Source organism: Eleutherodactylus coqui, chromosome 5 (genome assembly GCF_035609145.1).
Source record: "Eleutherodactylus coqui strain aEleCoq1 chromosome 5, aEleCoq1.hap1, whole genome shotgun sequence".
NCBI lineage: Eukaryota > Metazoa > Chordata > Amphibia > Anura > Eleutherodactylidae > Eleutherodactylus > Eleutherodactylus coqui.
In genome coordinates, this window is record NC_089841.1 from 90,415,741 (window position 1) to 90,432,088 (window position 16,348).

General features: G+C 41.4%; 1 protein-coding gene across 2 annotated transcripts in view; it reads left to right on the forward strand.

The window, feature by feature from the left end:
- Positions 1-15,696, forward strand: part of LHFPL2 (LHFPL tetraspan subfamily member 2) — a 129,104-nt gene extending 113,408 nt beyond the window's left edge. For both annotated transcript variants that reach the window (XM_066602842.1, XM_066602843.1), the window contains exon 4: positions 11,334-15,696. In XM_066602842.1, the coding sequence (XP_066458939.1) occupies positions 11,334-11,590 (257 nt within the window). In that variant the 3' untranslated portion in view covers positions 11,591-15,696. The remainder of the gene's footprint in view (positions 1-11,333) is intronic.
- Positions 15,697-16,348: the final 652 nt, after the last annotated feature.

The window sequence follows — 16,348 nt, forward strand, 5'->3', positions numbered from 1 at the left end:
TTTTTTTTTTTTTAAATGTCATTAACTATAGGAGTATGTTTAAAGCCCTTTTACATGCCTGATAGAATTGGAAACCAGCATTTGTTAGAACATTCGTTTGATCGATTGTCGGGCCACTTGTTGATTTTCAACAAGCAAAAAGTGCTCACTGGTCGTTTGTATCTCCTGATGCGAACGGAGACATGTCATCCAGCCTACAGGGACGTAGGATTGCAGTATGATCATTTGTCCCCTAAGCGATTCTCAGCCCTAATAAATGACAAGTAAATGAGTGCTGATCGACATGTTGTTTGATTGGTGGTTTCTACATTGGACCAGGAATTCGGCATGTGTCAAAGGACTGCTACTATTCAATGAGGTATCGATGCATTCCCCCATGCTGACCTGCACAGGCTGTCTGTATGGACGCAATGTCGGAAATTTATGAGGTCAAATGCATGAAAATTCAAGCTCACCTTGCCACAAAGGACCGGCGTACATGCCTTGCATCACATTTGTTACACATTTTAGACACACCAGCTCTCTAATTGCAGCATAAGGTAGTCATCGGCCTGCGATATGTCTGTCTTGCGTAACTGTAAAGTAATTTATCAGAAACTTACATTTTTTTCAGGAACCGCACACACAGAGGACTACCAGAAGTAGTCCTTTAACCACCGGAAGTAGTCCTCCATCTTCATGAGCTGCAGGCTAATCCCATTCACAAAATCGTTTAGCCCCTGATTGACAGTTATAGAAAGATAGTTTTAATCAGTAGTTGGAGGGTGAGCTTATGAATATGGAGGACTACTTCCTGTAGTCCTGTGTCTGCTGCTACAAAAAAAAAATGCTAAAAACGTTTCTGATAAACTACTTCACAGATGTGTGTGTATATATAATATTTATATATAGATGCAATCTGTGTGCCCATCAATGCCTTGAGCTGCCCTCACAGAGATGGTGGCAGATAAACTTTACGCAGCCATGTAGTAGATGCTATTAAAGGTAAAAGCCTATACAAGGGAGCGGTGTTCACTTCAGGCCCGTTTCCGGGCTCTATTCTGTTATATCCGCCTGCTATCTCTGCAGATACTGTGTGTGGCCTGTGTAACGTTGGCTTATTCCACGGTTAGCATGGCTGTTAAACCCATACAGCAAACATTGTGCATTCCCTCTGTGTGCGATCAGCTTACACAGAGCAGTATGATTTCACCTCACTGAGCGAGTTTATTAATGCCACATGAGTAATGCAATTATCTTTTGTTTGTCTAGGTGTATTTTTATGGCGTTAGCTGATTTAAACCATGGCCACCCACCGGTGCAATCAGGTTTCCCAAGATATAAGGTTTAAGGCTTTTCTCGAGTTAATCTTTCTCTTTGTCCGTTCTAAGCCATGTTATAACATATGGGGGATCCCAATGGATTTGTAATTTCCATGTTTTGGGGAAGTTTTAATACTTTGTATTTAGATTTGGAAATCCTTCCTATGCTGATAACAGAGTATCTTCCCTATCCGCTTGTGAGTGAAATCTGCTCTAGTCTGATATTTGCATGCCGGCCATCTATTCCATTGTCCTCTTGACAGGTTGCATTGGCCGGCATATTTCCTGCAAGCAAGCACTTGCTCATGCTGCATACTCAAAGCATACGTACCATAGAGGCAGAACATGTGACTGCTATGGGGCCCTTGGAGATAGGGGGGGGGGGGGAGGCAGCTTTGATTGCACCATTCTATTTGCTGCTGTATAGTGAGAACCTGTGCCGGACCCCCTCCACAGAGGAACTCATCGTTGGCAAACAAGGAGGTGTTAGAATGGACTCAAGGGCCATCTTAAAGGATTGGGAAACAAAGACCAGGCCCTAGAGATAAAATTGCAAAAGCAGACACCCTAATTAATGGTGGGCTCATATACATATGTTCACCACTGAGCATATTGTAGTCACTTACTGGCTGACTTGTCATCGTTTGGAGTATAAAGCCGCCATCAGGATCCGCTGCGGAATTACTGCTTGGGAAGTCACTGTGGAAATTCTGCAGCATTGACAGTACAAGCTATGTGGGAGGGGATTTAAAGAATATCCAGATGGCGTGGATGGTTTTTGCAACGCATTTGCATCGTTTTTGAAAAACTCTGCAGATTCGGAATTCCCAGTAAGTTTATTCGTGCTGCGGAATCCATTCCTTGAAAGGCAAGGGTTGAATTCCGCAGCTGTTCCAATAGTGAAAATGCAGCCATTTCCGCACCATTCAGAGGCAGATTTAGCCACCATGGAGCTGCGGGCATTCTGTTGCGGAATGCCCGCAGTAATATTGCCATGTGAGGGGGCGACTTAAGGTTGCCTTCACATGGGCCATTTTCTCTGCCGGCTTTTTGCAGCAAATATGAAATAGATATGCAGTGGCCAAATCTGCACCAAATGTATCCACGGATTTACTTGCAGAAATGCTGTGGATTATAGGCCTTGTATTTCAAGTGTTGAAATCCGCAGCGTAAATCCTCAGGATGAATAGATATGCTACCGCTTTGGAGTCTGTGGGTTTTTTCAAAAAGGCTGTAGAATCGTTAGACTGTAAGTACTGTGGAATATCTGCAGCAAAATCTGCTGAAGGAATTCCGCAACATTAGGCTGCCTGTCCACGGGCGATAGTTCATTGCGTTATCTGCGGTGATAATCCAGCTGTGGGTAACGCACTGAACGAGACCTATTATGGAAAGTGCAGCCCTGACATCCACGAGCGAGGAATCCTAGCGATTCTCCGCTCGCAGGATTCAAATCGCGGCATGCCTATCAGATAGGCTCACCGCAGAGACCTGACAGCCCTCCCCCTGTCCCCCCACGTTACAGCCGTGGACAGGGGGCCTTGCACTGCATGTGAATCGCCGTTTTTCCCAACTCCAGCGTAAATCTGTGTGATCGGTTCGGCCTTTTTGTTATAATGGTGGAAAAACAGCATACCTAGCAGCAGCAGAGGTGGGTATTGTCATTTTATTAAACTAACAGAACCATTGTGTCCATATAGTTGCATTTGACCCAATTTGCCTGGGCATGAGCATGTTTGTCTTTAACTCTTTCATTGAATTGATCTCCATTGACTTCCACCTTCATAGCCTCTCTGACATTTATAAACATTGGTCAGTATTTACAAATACAATTAAGTAATGGGCACTAGTGGCCCAAATGAATAAGGTGGTGGGCATTTGATAGGGGCACATGATGGTAAATGTTGTTTTCTAGGTTAGGGCTTGTTCACACTACTGTTAGTGATTTCCGGTCCTCTCTTCCATTTTTGGAAGAGAGAAACAGAAATCAAACTAAATTGAATGTTCCCTTTTTTCCCACATTGATTTCAGTGGGTTTTCAAACAAACAAAAAAAAAAAACGAAATGTTTCCCGTTTTGATTCCATTCTGTTTCATTTTCATTTTTAAAACAGAAATGTTTAATTCAGTTTCATTTTTGTTTCTCGGCTCCCAAAATCACTAACAGTACAAGGCCTTAGTTTGGTTACTATTGAGTAGATATACTATGTATAAAGCGTACACCAAACTAACAAAACGTTATGACTTTACTAGTAGCGAGATCTCTGCAGGACACTATTTGACTTTTATAGTAGTGCTATAATAAAAACTTTCATGGTACCCAAAAATGTAGCTACCAGTAGCAAATTTGTAGGGGCAATAGCCAACTGGGTCCCATTTTATTCCTACTTTTTAGTGTAACTTGAAGCAGAGCGCTAACGTGTGTTGTCACCTTTAGCACTGAAGGACCAAGTATATCCATGGTACACAATACCTGTTGTGCTATGGATTGTGGATGGGAGTGACAATTCAACTAAGGGTGAATTCACACTAGTGATGTTCCTGTGTAAGTTCGGTACAGTTTTGAGACGGACAGAACTCAGATGGGAAAAGAACCCATTCATTTGAATAAGTTCATTCACATGAGTGATTTTTCTCTTAGAACCATAATCCAAAAAACAATCGCTGCATTATCTATTCTTGTCCAATTTTTGGATGAGAACAGTACATTTAGGCTGCCTGTCCACGCCCGCAGCGAAATATGGCTTGCGATATTCCGCCGTGGGGGGGAAGCAGGGTGGAAAACTGACAGGCTCACCGCCGGAGACCTATCTAATAGATAGGTTCACCGTGGAAAATCGCAGCATCCCGCAATTTGAATCCTGTGAGCGGAGAATCGCTATGACTCTCCGCTCGTGGACGTCGGGCTGTACTTTCCATAGTAAGCCTATGGAAAGCGTTCACTGTGTTACCCACGGCCGGATTATCGCCGCGGATAACGCAATGATAACTCGCCTGTGGACAGGCAGTCTTAATATGTCGTGTCCCGCACATTATACTGCACATAAACAAGGTTACGCTTTTTGGAACAGTGTCAATATGGCCTTATAGTAAATTTTCATATGTTTATGCTTGGCATATTCACCAGTGAAGGACCTGGCACATACTCCAAATATTTCCATAGGACTCCATTAACCCTATATGATATCCTTTCAGTATACGTTGATAAGATATCATTTTATAAAATAGCATCCAGCAAACAGTATACAGTGTGAGCGCTTTTTGTTGAACATATATTTCAAATGCAATGGGAATACATCCCGACTAAAGGCCCATTTACACGCAAAGACAATCTTTCAAACAATTGAAAGATTGACTGTTCTAGCGATCGTTTTGCATAAACTGCTAATGTCCATTAGCAGTTTATTACCTTCATTTGCATGTAAATGAGCCTCCTGCAGCTGTTTGCAAATCCCAGCATGTGGTCTGAACTTTGCACTAAGCTGCACTGTCTTTGCACAGACTGCTGCAGGCTGTAAACTGCATACAATGTAATCAGCTGCTCCCGTGGAGAACACAGTCTGCGGTCCCTGCTATCTCTCTCCGGCTGAATGATGGATTTTAAGCTCCCCTAAAAATCATCTTTCAGTCGAAGAGTGAAAGATGGAAGCTTTTACATGCAACAATATCGCTCAAAAGCAATCATTTGTACGAATTCTGAGGCGATAATCGTTAGGTATAAATGGGGCTTTACAAACTGGTTTACAAAAGTCTAGAATTTTACGCCTAATTATAGCAAACCTGATCTCACCCAGATGCATAAGATTTAAAATTAGATCTCATTAAAAGAAACCCTGAGCTTTAAAAACATTGGGTTAAGTGGTTTATGAGCGGTGGGGAAATGTTCTCCTAATGATACTGCGCCCGTGTCCCTATATTTGCTGCATCTGCATTACGGATGGTGTAAAGAAATGTGCTGACTAGGTAAGTGAAGCTGGGATTAGAGCGTGTCTGCAAAACCTTTCAGGAAAGATAACAGCGGAGATGCTGGATAATTCATATATTCCCAGATCGCTCTTATATTTACATTCCCCAAGGCCCCTGTTCAATGGGTGGATTAGTGTTTAATATGGAGTGCAATGTGTGAAACTTACTGTACCTCTTAGACCCCCACATTAAATTTGATGGACAGATATACACACTATACGAATGATGAGAACACAAAGTATTTATAACAAACTTAAAAAGTGGGGAATGAGGAGAGTCTGATAATACCCAAATAATGCGATGAGACAATACCTAAAAGTGGAACACCCCCCCCCCCCACTCCCCCACATCCAAAACCTGGACAACCCGGTCTCTCCCTAGTTGGATAATAGGGACTCGACAATATATAACAATATACATATAGTGCAGATGCAAGAAGCACACAATGAACCAGGTGTAATACAGAACTAGTAACTAGTCAGACAATAAATGTTATATCGCCCCCACACAATAATCTTAACACCAAGCAGAGTTATCTCATGGTGGAACAGAACAGCAGCCGCCAAGTTCATGAGAAATGCCAACAAACAAGTAGTATAAGTGGCGTCCAGAATAAGTGTGTACAGACAGGTGCTGATTCGCTCACTGGGACAAACTCTTCCCAGACTACCAATCCGCCCACACACCAACAGAGAAGTGTTCAGATTGGCATCCAACACCGAAATGACTCTGAGCATGCACCAGCGTGTGGATCACATGGGCCGGGGCTAATGCCGTGACATCACCCTGGTCCTGATCCAACACAGCTGGCGAACCGTGACACCATGTATAACCTGTTTCTGCACAAGAGAAAGCCATCTACATGCACTCTGTTCCCCCGTTCCGCATGTAGAGAACTTACATGTTATTATTACGGACCGATTGGTGCTTTGTGTGGTTGTACAGTGCCCCTATGAGGCATTGCATTCACTCCTACAATGTGTCTTGTGGGGGAAATACCTGTGTAATATAGCATTTGATGCGTGCTATATGCCATATAACGCCAGAGGCACACACTGGTGCAGTATGGGCCATAGCAGGCTATAGGCACGGTATTATGCTACCATTTACCAAGCATCCATATTAAAGGTGCGTGTAGAAGTACTTTGACTCTGTCTACGCTGGCTTCTGTTTTTACAGGAGCCATGACTGATCTATTTTGCGACAGATTCTGTTGTATCGCCTTGTCTCATGATGGGTCCATGGTTTCCATTATTTTTACTAGATAGAATAGTGCAGCAGGCTATGATATTCTTATTCTGGCCGCCAAAAAGTGTCACTTTTACAATCACTAAATTAAAAAATAGTAAAGAAATCACGGCTCGGTTTCCTCCGTATTATTTGATGTTTCACCCACAAATGGCACTTAGAGAGGGGTAACCAGAGCCTCCCTATTGTTCACTGTTCAGTAAAGGTCACATTTCAGAAGAGATTGTTCATTACTGGAAGTGTTCCCAATGACATCTGGTCTTGTAAAGGGAATTACATGGGGATCTGTGACTAATAAATCTCTCTCCCAGTGTAACAAAAGACGATTTCCACAGTTTCACTTCCATTCGGCAGTCCTGGTAAATGCCAACTTCTAGGGAGCAAACCATACGCACGTGTACAAGCACCACTCAGGGTTTTTTTTACCTAAACACTGGTCATTTTCTTAGTCTTTTAAATTTTTTATTTGTCTTTCAATCAATCAGTTTGAAACAAGACCATTTGCGTATTCGTAACGAATTGCATCATTTTACTTATTGATCACTCAGGCTCGTTCGCGTGGAAAATAAGATCAAACTTAAGCAAACCAACGAAAATAGTGACTCTTACAGGGTTTTCCTACCATTAACTTTTTGTTTCTTTATTTAGTTTTGACATTCTTTTTTGGAAACCGGGATCGTAGCCTCTTGTCCTCTTTATCCTGAGGTCGTTTCAGAACAGTCTTGGCTCATAATGCCCTTGATTCCTTCCTGGGGGTCAGGTGAGAGGGGTGGGGTATGGATAAGCGAGGGTTGGGGAGAGGGTAAGTGAAGTGAATACGTCTTACAAGAGATGGACCAGGGGTCGTTTTGCCTTTATGATTGGGGTTACCTGTTGCTTGCTCACCGCTACCCTGCCCAGCGTTCCCCTCAGTTCTTCCACCAAGTACCATTCTGTATATCTAAAGGGGGTTACTATAGTGGATATCTCCACCTCTGAGAAGTGAGAAATGTCTTCCATTTTTTTAAGTGTTTCTTTGCACCCCCATCCTTGTGGTCCTCTGTCTATTCTTTCCATGGTCATTATGTGAGCATGTTGGGCCACCACTTCTGCTACCTCGGGGAGCGTCTGTGAGAGCCAATGTTTCAGGATTGTACGTTTGGCAGCTTGGAGGAATACATATACAAATGGTGGGATGAATTGTGCTATAGATTACCACTGGTCAGTTTCTAACTGATATTTCTGTATCTGCCATGTATTAATGACTAACCTCAGTGAAACTTTGATTCACAGAGCCATAGTTAAAGGGGTTTTTAAGGATAGGTCATCAATACTATTTGACTGGAAAACCCTTTTAATATTGGCCATAGTTTTTGCAATACAGTAGTTGGGTTTTAAGTTATTACGAAAAAATTACTTTGAACTAAAACTCCCAAAGCCGTAAAACAAGTGTTAAGATTTCTTTTTTCACAAAGACTTTTTTTGTAATAGTTTTTTACCAAATAAATCACTATAATAAAAAAGTGCCCATAGACCTTAAATAAAAGTCATCCAAATCCACCAATTTCAGTGGGGTTACCGATATGTTGATGGGGTTTCCACATTATCGTTTTACTCTTAAGTGACTTGAGAAAAGATTTATGCCTCGGAAACTCCTTTTTTTATGGAGTGGATTTTTTGTAATGAAGTTGTGTTTAATGAAGTTGTGTGGACTAAATCTGTTTGGTTATATGAAGTTGGGTGGCCTGCTGTGAGGTGGTCTTCTACACTCAGTATTTTTAATGACTGATGTTGGAGGAAGGAGAAGAATTGGGCATGTTGGATTTCAACATACTTGATCCTTTGTTCCCATTAGAAATAAGCCACTGCCTAACATCTGCTTATTTTCTTATCCTGGACAATCGCCTTAAGATCTCTCCAGTGAAATGAAGTCTGGGGAGATCATTTAAAGTGATTGTCCAGCATTAGAAAAAAACGTTTCACTCTTGTCCATAGGTTGTGTGTGATATTGCATCTCAGATACAATTATTTCAATGGAGTGCAGATGCAACACCAGACTTGACCCATGGACAGATGTGATGCTGTTTTTGGAAGAAGAAAATAATGTTTTTTTTTGTTTTTTTTACTCCTGGACAACCTCTTTAACAGATTAAAGAAGATGATTCTCTTATTTTCCTGTGTGCTGGTTTCCAGTTTTTTGTTTTTTTTTTAAATTAAATGTTTTTTATTAAATTTTTCCATACAAAAACCTACTACACGTATAAACCCAAAGTTCCCTCCACCCTGGTTTCCAGATTGTTTGATTGCTGCACTATTTTGTCCGGGATTCCATACTGGATCTGTGCTGGAAGTTCTGTACGGAGCCTTGAGCGCAGAATATAGCCTTAGAAGAGTAGCTAATGGGACAGTTTTGACACTCAAACTTCTACTGATCTCAACTGAATGTGGCCCCTTGGGAGAGAGACATACCCACCAATAGTCCAGTTATTTGCAGGAACAGAACCACAAAAAATGGTACAAAAGTGATGCTCTGCTGAAAAAGCCTGTGACCAGTCACCTAGAGTGCAGAGGATGCCACATGCCAAGAATTCTGTATTTCTAATTAGTGAAGTAGTAATTGACTGCTACTCCACCAATAAATGAAGTACATTGTTCACTACTTCTGCAAATAAGGGAGATGGAATAAATCCTCCATAGTGCCACCTATTGAAAGGCAGCATTCCTTCGAGTCAAAGTGGGACTTTTTATACAAGTCTTGTTACAATGACTGGGAATCAAAAGCAAAGCCAGACTCCATGTACATACAGCTGTATCCGGGTTATTGCCCATCATCAGTGTACAGTAGGAGTCTGGCTTTTGCTAGTGAGAGGCCTGGGACAGGGGTCAGAAACGCTCTTTTCTCCTTAGGGAGAGCAACTATATACTATAAACTAAGTGAGGAGACTCAAATGGCCACGCACGCTCCTCTGGGTAATATGCAAATAACGGAGATGGAATAAATCCTCCATAGTGCCACCTACTGAAAGGCAGCATTCCTTCGAGTCAAAGTGGGACTTTTTATACAAGTCTTGTTACAATGACTGGGAATCAAAAGCAAAGCCAGACTCCATGTACATACAGCTGTTTCCGGGTTATTGCCCATCATCAGTGTACAGTAGGAGTCTGGCTTTTGCTAGTGAGAGGCCTGGGACAGGGGTCAGAAACGCTCTTTTCTCCTTAGGGAGAGCAACTATATACTATAAACTAAGTGAGGAGACTGGCTTTGCTTTTGATTCCCAGTCATTGTAACAAGACTTGTATAAAAAGTCCCACTTTGACTCGAAGGAATGCTGCCTTTCAATAGGTGGCACTATGGAGGATTTATTCCATCTCCCTTATTTGCATATTACCCAGAGGAGCGTGCGTGGCCATTTGAGTCTCCTCACTTAGTTTATAGTATATAGTTGCTCTCCCTAAGGAGAAAAGAGCGTTTCTGATCACTACTTCTGGTAACAGCTTATTGTTTGCGTCCCTCTCTTCCTCATTCCCCCACACCAACCGGGTTTAGCAGAAGACAGGAGTCCACTAGTGACAGAAATACAAAAAAAATCCTATTCCTAAAGCCGCCCTCCTTCAACTGGACGCCCTAGGCACTGGACCTTCAATGCCTAGTGGCAAATACGCCCCTGACTATTATAACATATAATTGAATCTTGAGAATAGTGGAAAGCATCTGGAGAATATGTACCATGTAAAATGAGCTGTTTGCATCTCACTTAAGCATTTACAGTCCGTTCTCCCATTAGCTTACAAATTATAGTATGCTACCTAATAGCAGCAAACTAGATTTGGGCTTTGTGGTGCCAAGAAGCAAACTCATTTTTTGCAATTTAATCTGACATGTGAAGTCTTTATAATGTGATTTATCTCAGCTTAGGAGTGTGCAGCTATAAGGTAATAATATTATATGCAAAGGTAATCTAGTGCTCTATTTTATCACATTATCAGCTGCATGCAGCAGGCTTAGATTTCTTAAATTGGTGAACCATGTCGAAGAAATGCATAAAGTTGATTTTTACAGTATGACTGGGGACAATGTATTATACTGGAAGAAAGCCAACTACTGTATATGTCATTAGGACAGTTGAGTGTTTTTGACTCTGTTCCACCGCAAGCTAAACAAGAGGTCCGGGACTAGAGCAATAGTTTTAGTTCTATTTGGGGGGAAAAGACTAATACTGCGTGAAATTGTTACAATTTTTATTTTAGGAAATACTAATTCAATACTAGTGCAAAATGTATCCTATTTGAATTTCTGCATGCAGTTTATTATGTTAGATCAAAAATTAAAATAGTATTGTGTTCCACTATTCGAAGCGGTGCACTAACGCTTACTAGCAGCACATGAAATCTACGCATGGTGCAGAAGTGTATTACATCTTAGGTAGATACAGACGTACCTTTAAGGTCCTGTACACCTCAGCAGCTCTCCATCACAGAAGTCTGTTAAAGCATAGGACGAAGTAACTGCTCTATTTCATTCTGTAAAATGCCAGCTAGCTGGCTGAAAACCCAACAGACACCATTATAGTCAATGGAGTCACACCTTTCAGCTTCATCCATTGATGGTTCCATTCGGCTACTGGGTGCCGTTTCCTACTTTCATAATAGAGGAAGTTAGTAAATGGAAGCCATAGCACTAGTGTGAACTAGCCCTTACAGAAAATTTCCAAGGTTGAGGTTCGATTTATTCTACCTACTATTGGCTAAATGTTTTTTGGCTTTGATAGCATTCGTTTGGATAGACTTATAATGTAGGTTTTTGCTCCATATTAACTGGTTCTTCATTCTTGTCTTCTAGGTCTTTTTCTTATACTTGGCCTCATCATATACCCTGCTGGATGGGGATCTCAGAAGGTGATTGGTTACTGTGGACATTATGCCTCTGCATACAAACTTGGGGAGTGTTCCTTAGGGTGGGCTTTCTACACGGCCATTGGAGGCACCGTCCTTACCTTCATCTGTGCCGTCTTCTCTGCACAAGCCGAAATTGCCACCTCTAGTGACAAAGTTCAGGAAGAAATAGAAGAGGGGAAGAACCTCATTTGTTTGCTTTAAAGGGCAAAGAATGAATGAATTGAACTCTTTAAAGACTTCATAAAGGGATCATCATGTTTACACGGCCCACTTCTTGCAAAATTGGATGATACACTTTCACGTATTGTCGTGCTCCGGCTTCTTTGTCCAGCGGGAAGGGGTCCTGAACCAAGAGATGGCACCTGAGAAGTGATTGTATTGCTCAGCATGTAGAGATGAAGTGCAAAGATTTGTGTATAGTACTTTGCCAATTTCCTTCAGCTTCCAAAAAGTCACTTTAAAACAGTTTTTTTCTCCTTTGCATAACAGAAAGCTAACTGTGTATTTTTGGACATTTAGTCTGTTTTTTTTTCTTCTAATTTCCAGTTTTCCTAATTTGAAGCCACTGCTTGTTGAAATGTGTGTGTGCCACTAATCTTGGTGATTGTAAACTGGAAAATTGTACTTTTCTCACGTGGTTCTTTATGTGGTGCAAACGAATGTTTAGATACATATTACTATTTTATGGTATGGAGAGAACCACTGCATTAACAATGGGGATACTATGAACATAGCCATTTGAATTGACTTGTAAATGGGTCTTGAGTATTGGGGTAATGACAACACCCGAATGGATAATGTCCTTCACCACTGCAGCACTCCCTAGACCCAACAGATGACTGAGCCACTTCAGTGTGTGTTACTAAATCAATGCATTTTTAAGATATTGCCTTAACCTTTACTGTTCCTAGGAGGCAGTTGCCTACATGGCCGAATGTTCGGCTCTGTTTTCATCTGCTTTTAGAGTCTCCATTGGAGTTTCTGACAACTTTGGTACCACAACGGACCCATTATAAATCAATGGGAGCTGTTGGTCACAGTTTGGAACTTTTGTGAGATGGATTCATCCCAACGTCAAAGTCATAGCCTAAGTGAATTGGCCATAATGTGATACAGGGAACTTGCACAGGTTCTGCTCTGTAGCTTTGGCCTTAAATTACAATTACTCTTTTAGAATCTAATGAATGTAGTTATATGTGCACACTTAAGCTATAGAAACGGCACAGAATTTGACCCATGGCAACAAAAAGTAATGGACTCTACGAACTATAAGAGTTATGATAATTATCACTGTATAGCATTATCTGGTTCGTTTGCTGGGGGTCTTAAAAGCACACTTTGTATGTTTCAGTTCTATAAGCAGGGACCAAATATTTGATGCTTCATATGTCCTAAAGTGACCATAATTTATATTAGGTTTCAAGAAGAGATTATAAGTGGGGCCTTGGCTAATATGTACTGTTAAAACGTTGGTGACTACAAAACTGTATTTATTATACTACACATCCATTTATTGACCGTGTGTATTTGTCCCTGTTGCTCGGAGATCCTCAGCATGTACACAGTAGACATTACGGTGGGTTTCCTCTTTGGAAGGTCACTGAATGTTTGGTGCTCCTTCTTAATCATGGATTCCTTTATTACATTCAATATGTAAGGCAACATACAAAAAAGTAGGGATGTCAATAGGAAATGTTTGGGGCTTCACCCTGTTTTCCCTAGTAGTAAAGGAGTCTGTTTTAATTTCATAGGAAATAAATATTGCCTACAGGAATTAATTGGAAATGGATTACTTTTGGGTTTTAGCCCCCCCAAATGTAAATGGTTGCTGGAAAAAACAAGAGGAGTCAACCATACCATTTAACTACTATAGTCTGTTTCACAAAGAGAATGCATCCGGTAGCAGCAGCATTGAGTTTATCACTCAGCTGTTTGTGGTTGGGCATTGGCCACCTGTCTACTCTGGTCCACTCTCACCTCTCCTTTGGTTAACAACGATGGTCACGTGATCAGCACTAGAAACAATTGGCACAGGCGGCCAATACCCAACCACAAACTGTGGAGTGATACACTAATGACGCTGCTATTGGCTGCATTCTCTTCGTGAGACAGACTATAGGATTGAAGTGAGCATTATAATTAATCTATATAGAATGCAGTAGCAAACTAGCTCTATCAAAGTGACAGAATTATCTTGTAAAATGACAGGGGAGCTGTTTATCACTTTACAGATGCCTATGGGTACTAGGAAATATTCCAGAGTCCTGAAGTTCAGGAATAGGCAAAAGAATCTGATGGTGTCAACTAGAGATGAGCGAGCATGCTCGGATAAGGCAGTTAGTCGAGCGAGCATCGCCCTTCTCGAGTAACTGCATTCTTGTCCGAGCAGGCTCTGGGCTGTGGGGGGGAGAGTGAGAGCGATCTCACTTTCTCTCACCCCCTGAGCCTGCTCGGACGAGAATGCAGTTACTCGAGAAGGGCGATGCTCACTCGAGTGACTGCCTTATACGAGCATGCTCGCTTATCTCTAGTGTCAACCATTCTCTAGTATTGAGAGCAATTATTGCCAACTGTTTTACCATAAGGGAACCACTCAAACATTTTCCAATCCTGAGGAACCTTTACTGTCATGCTCACATCGAACTTCATTGCATGGACAACACAGTTCATATATTCCCTCCTATATGGATGTATAAATAATATTGGGCCAAATTTACCGCAGAGTGCCTTGCAATTATCTTGGCATGATCAGGGATAGTCAAAGTCAGGGCAAAGAAAGCATTAAATGGCTAAAACGTAAATGTTTTTCCACCCCATGTCGAGCATCAATGGGCTGCCAATCAACACAACATTTTCTGTATTTATAGTAGAACTTTCTGTTAGGCATTCCCGGACTGGAGTTTGTGGACATGTGGTTAGGAGACACTTATTTAGGGATACCATCTCTACATTATCATGCATAAAAATAAAATTCTTCGGAATATCATAAGACTTCTCCACTATCCATCTCCTCTGCCTTATTTGGAGGAAGTCATGTCATATTAATAACAGGTGAAATCACTGATTTAGGATTATTCTGAGAACTAGACAAATCCATGTTTTTGTAGGTTCTGCAAGAAAAGAGGTAACAGTAAACCTAACAATAAAAAACCGTCATCTACAAACTTACCCATTATGGAAATGGAGGGTTGTGGATTACAAAGCGTTACTTACAGTATAATCTGTTATGTGCCAACTCTAGTAAATGTTTATGGGAATGTTTTGTGTCCTTCAAGTATCTTCATGATTCAGTATTGTGAAAATTCAAAGCACAACTAAGATTTCATGCACACATGGCTTTTAGGAAAGATGAGCATCTGATGGAGCGTGCAACCATTTTATTTTTAGTTGGGTTTGGTCTGGTAGAAAAAAGCCTCTTTAGTATGTGGAGGTACAATAAGGCCCCATAGGCTTCTGTGGGTGCATTTTACAATTCCATACAGCTTTCAGCTTGTACAGTCTCCTAATGTGACAAGGTGCATGAGTCCTTCTATGAAGAGTTCTTGGTGGCTTCACTTTCTACGGAGCCATATGCTAGGAACATTTATGCCAACATTATGGACTTCATGTATCATTCTTCCAACACCTCAAATGTCTTAATTGCATCAAAAATATGGCTATCAAGTATCAAAATCTCCGATGTTATGTCTTGCATATCATCTCAAGCTGGTCTCTGATGAATTGTCCCATTTTTTTTTTTCGTAGTGAGTACGATGCTAGTGATCACATAGAACAATGTGTTTTTATACACGGTTTATCAGAATGTTTGTGGTCTGGTAAATCTGTGTACACAAGCCATGTAGTGTCTCGTGCCATAAGGTTTTTTGTTTGAACTAATTTGTAGCATATTTAAAAAAAATTTAAAAAAAGTTTGGGTCTATGTAAAGAATGTGCAATACAATATGAAGTTGTTAGTATTATGAAGTGGTGGGCTTTGATGTTCACCTGCAGCCTAGGTACAGTAGAGGCCTCCATGTCATTCGGTGGAGTAATGCACTTGGCCAAAGCCTGGGTTATGATATTTTAGTATATTGATATGAATATCGAGGCGCTCCATACCCCCCGCGCTGCTTCCAGGTGTACCTTCGGGCATAGGTTCTATAACATTCTCAAGAAGCTCAATACAAACTTTTGTACATACTCTGTAAAGTTTTATGAAATGCCACAACCAAAATGTTATGCTTTTGATACTGTGAGTTTGGGGTCCTTGGAAATAAGCAGAATGAGACTCTTACAATGGAAAATAATAAAAATTGTGTCAAATCGAATCGTTATTGGATGTGATTGTTTGTTTGCATTGTGTACTGTTTGTTTTACCCAGAAGGGGTGTGGAGACACCTAGGAGGTGAGTGAGGAGACTTATAAGGCCATTCATGCTCCTCTTGGTAATATATGCAAATAAGGAAGATGGAACAATACCTCTGCAGCGCCACCTATTGGATGGCAGCTTGCTTTCAGATCAATGTATGACTCTTTAAACAAGTCTTTAAAGGAATGGTTGGGAAAGGAAACTAAGCCAGAATCCATACACAGACAGCTGTTTCGGGGTGTTTGCCCCTCATCAGTGTACAGTAGGATTCTGGCTTGGCTAGTGAGAGACCTGTGACGAGGGTCGGAAGGGGTGTCCTCTCTCCTTAAGGAGAGCACCCAGAAGGTCTCCACACCTGGGTGCTTTTCTTAAGGAGAGACGAAACACCTTTCGACCTTTGAGATACTGTGAGGCTAAAGTCACTTGTATATTCGGCACTGCCTACTTATAATACCCAGAATATCTGACATATTCACTGAAAAAGCCAAAGATACCTGAAGGTCTGCAAAGCAGACACGGTCGCCATAGGCACGATCGCCATAAGGCAGGCACAATCGCCACCGGCACAATCGCCGTAGGGCAGGCGCAATGGCCTTAAGCCCTGAGGATAT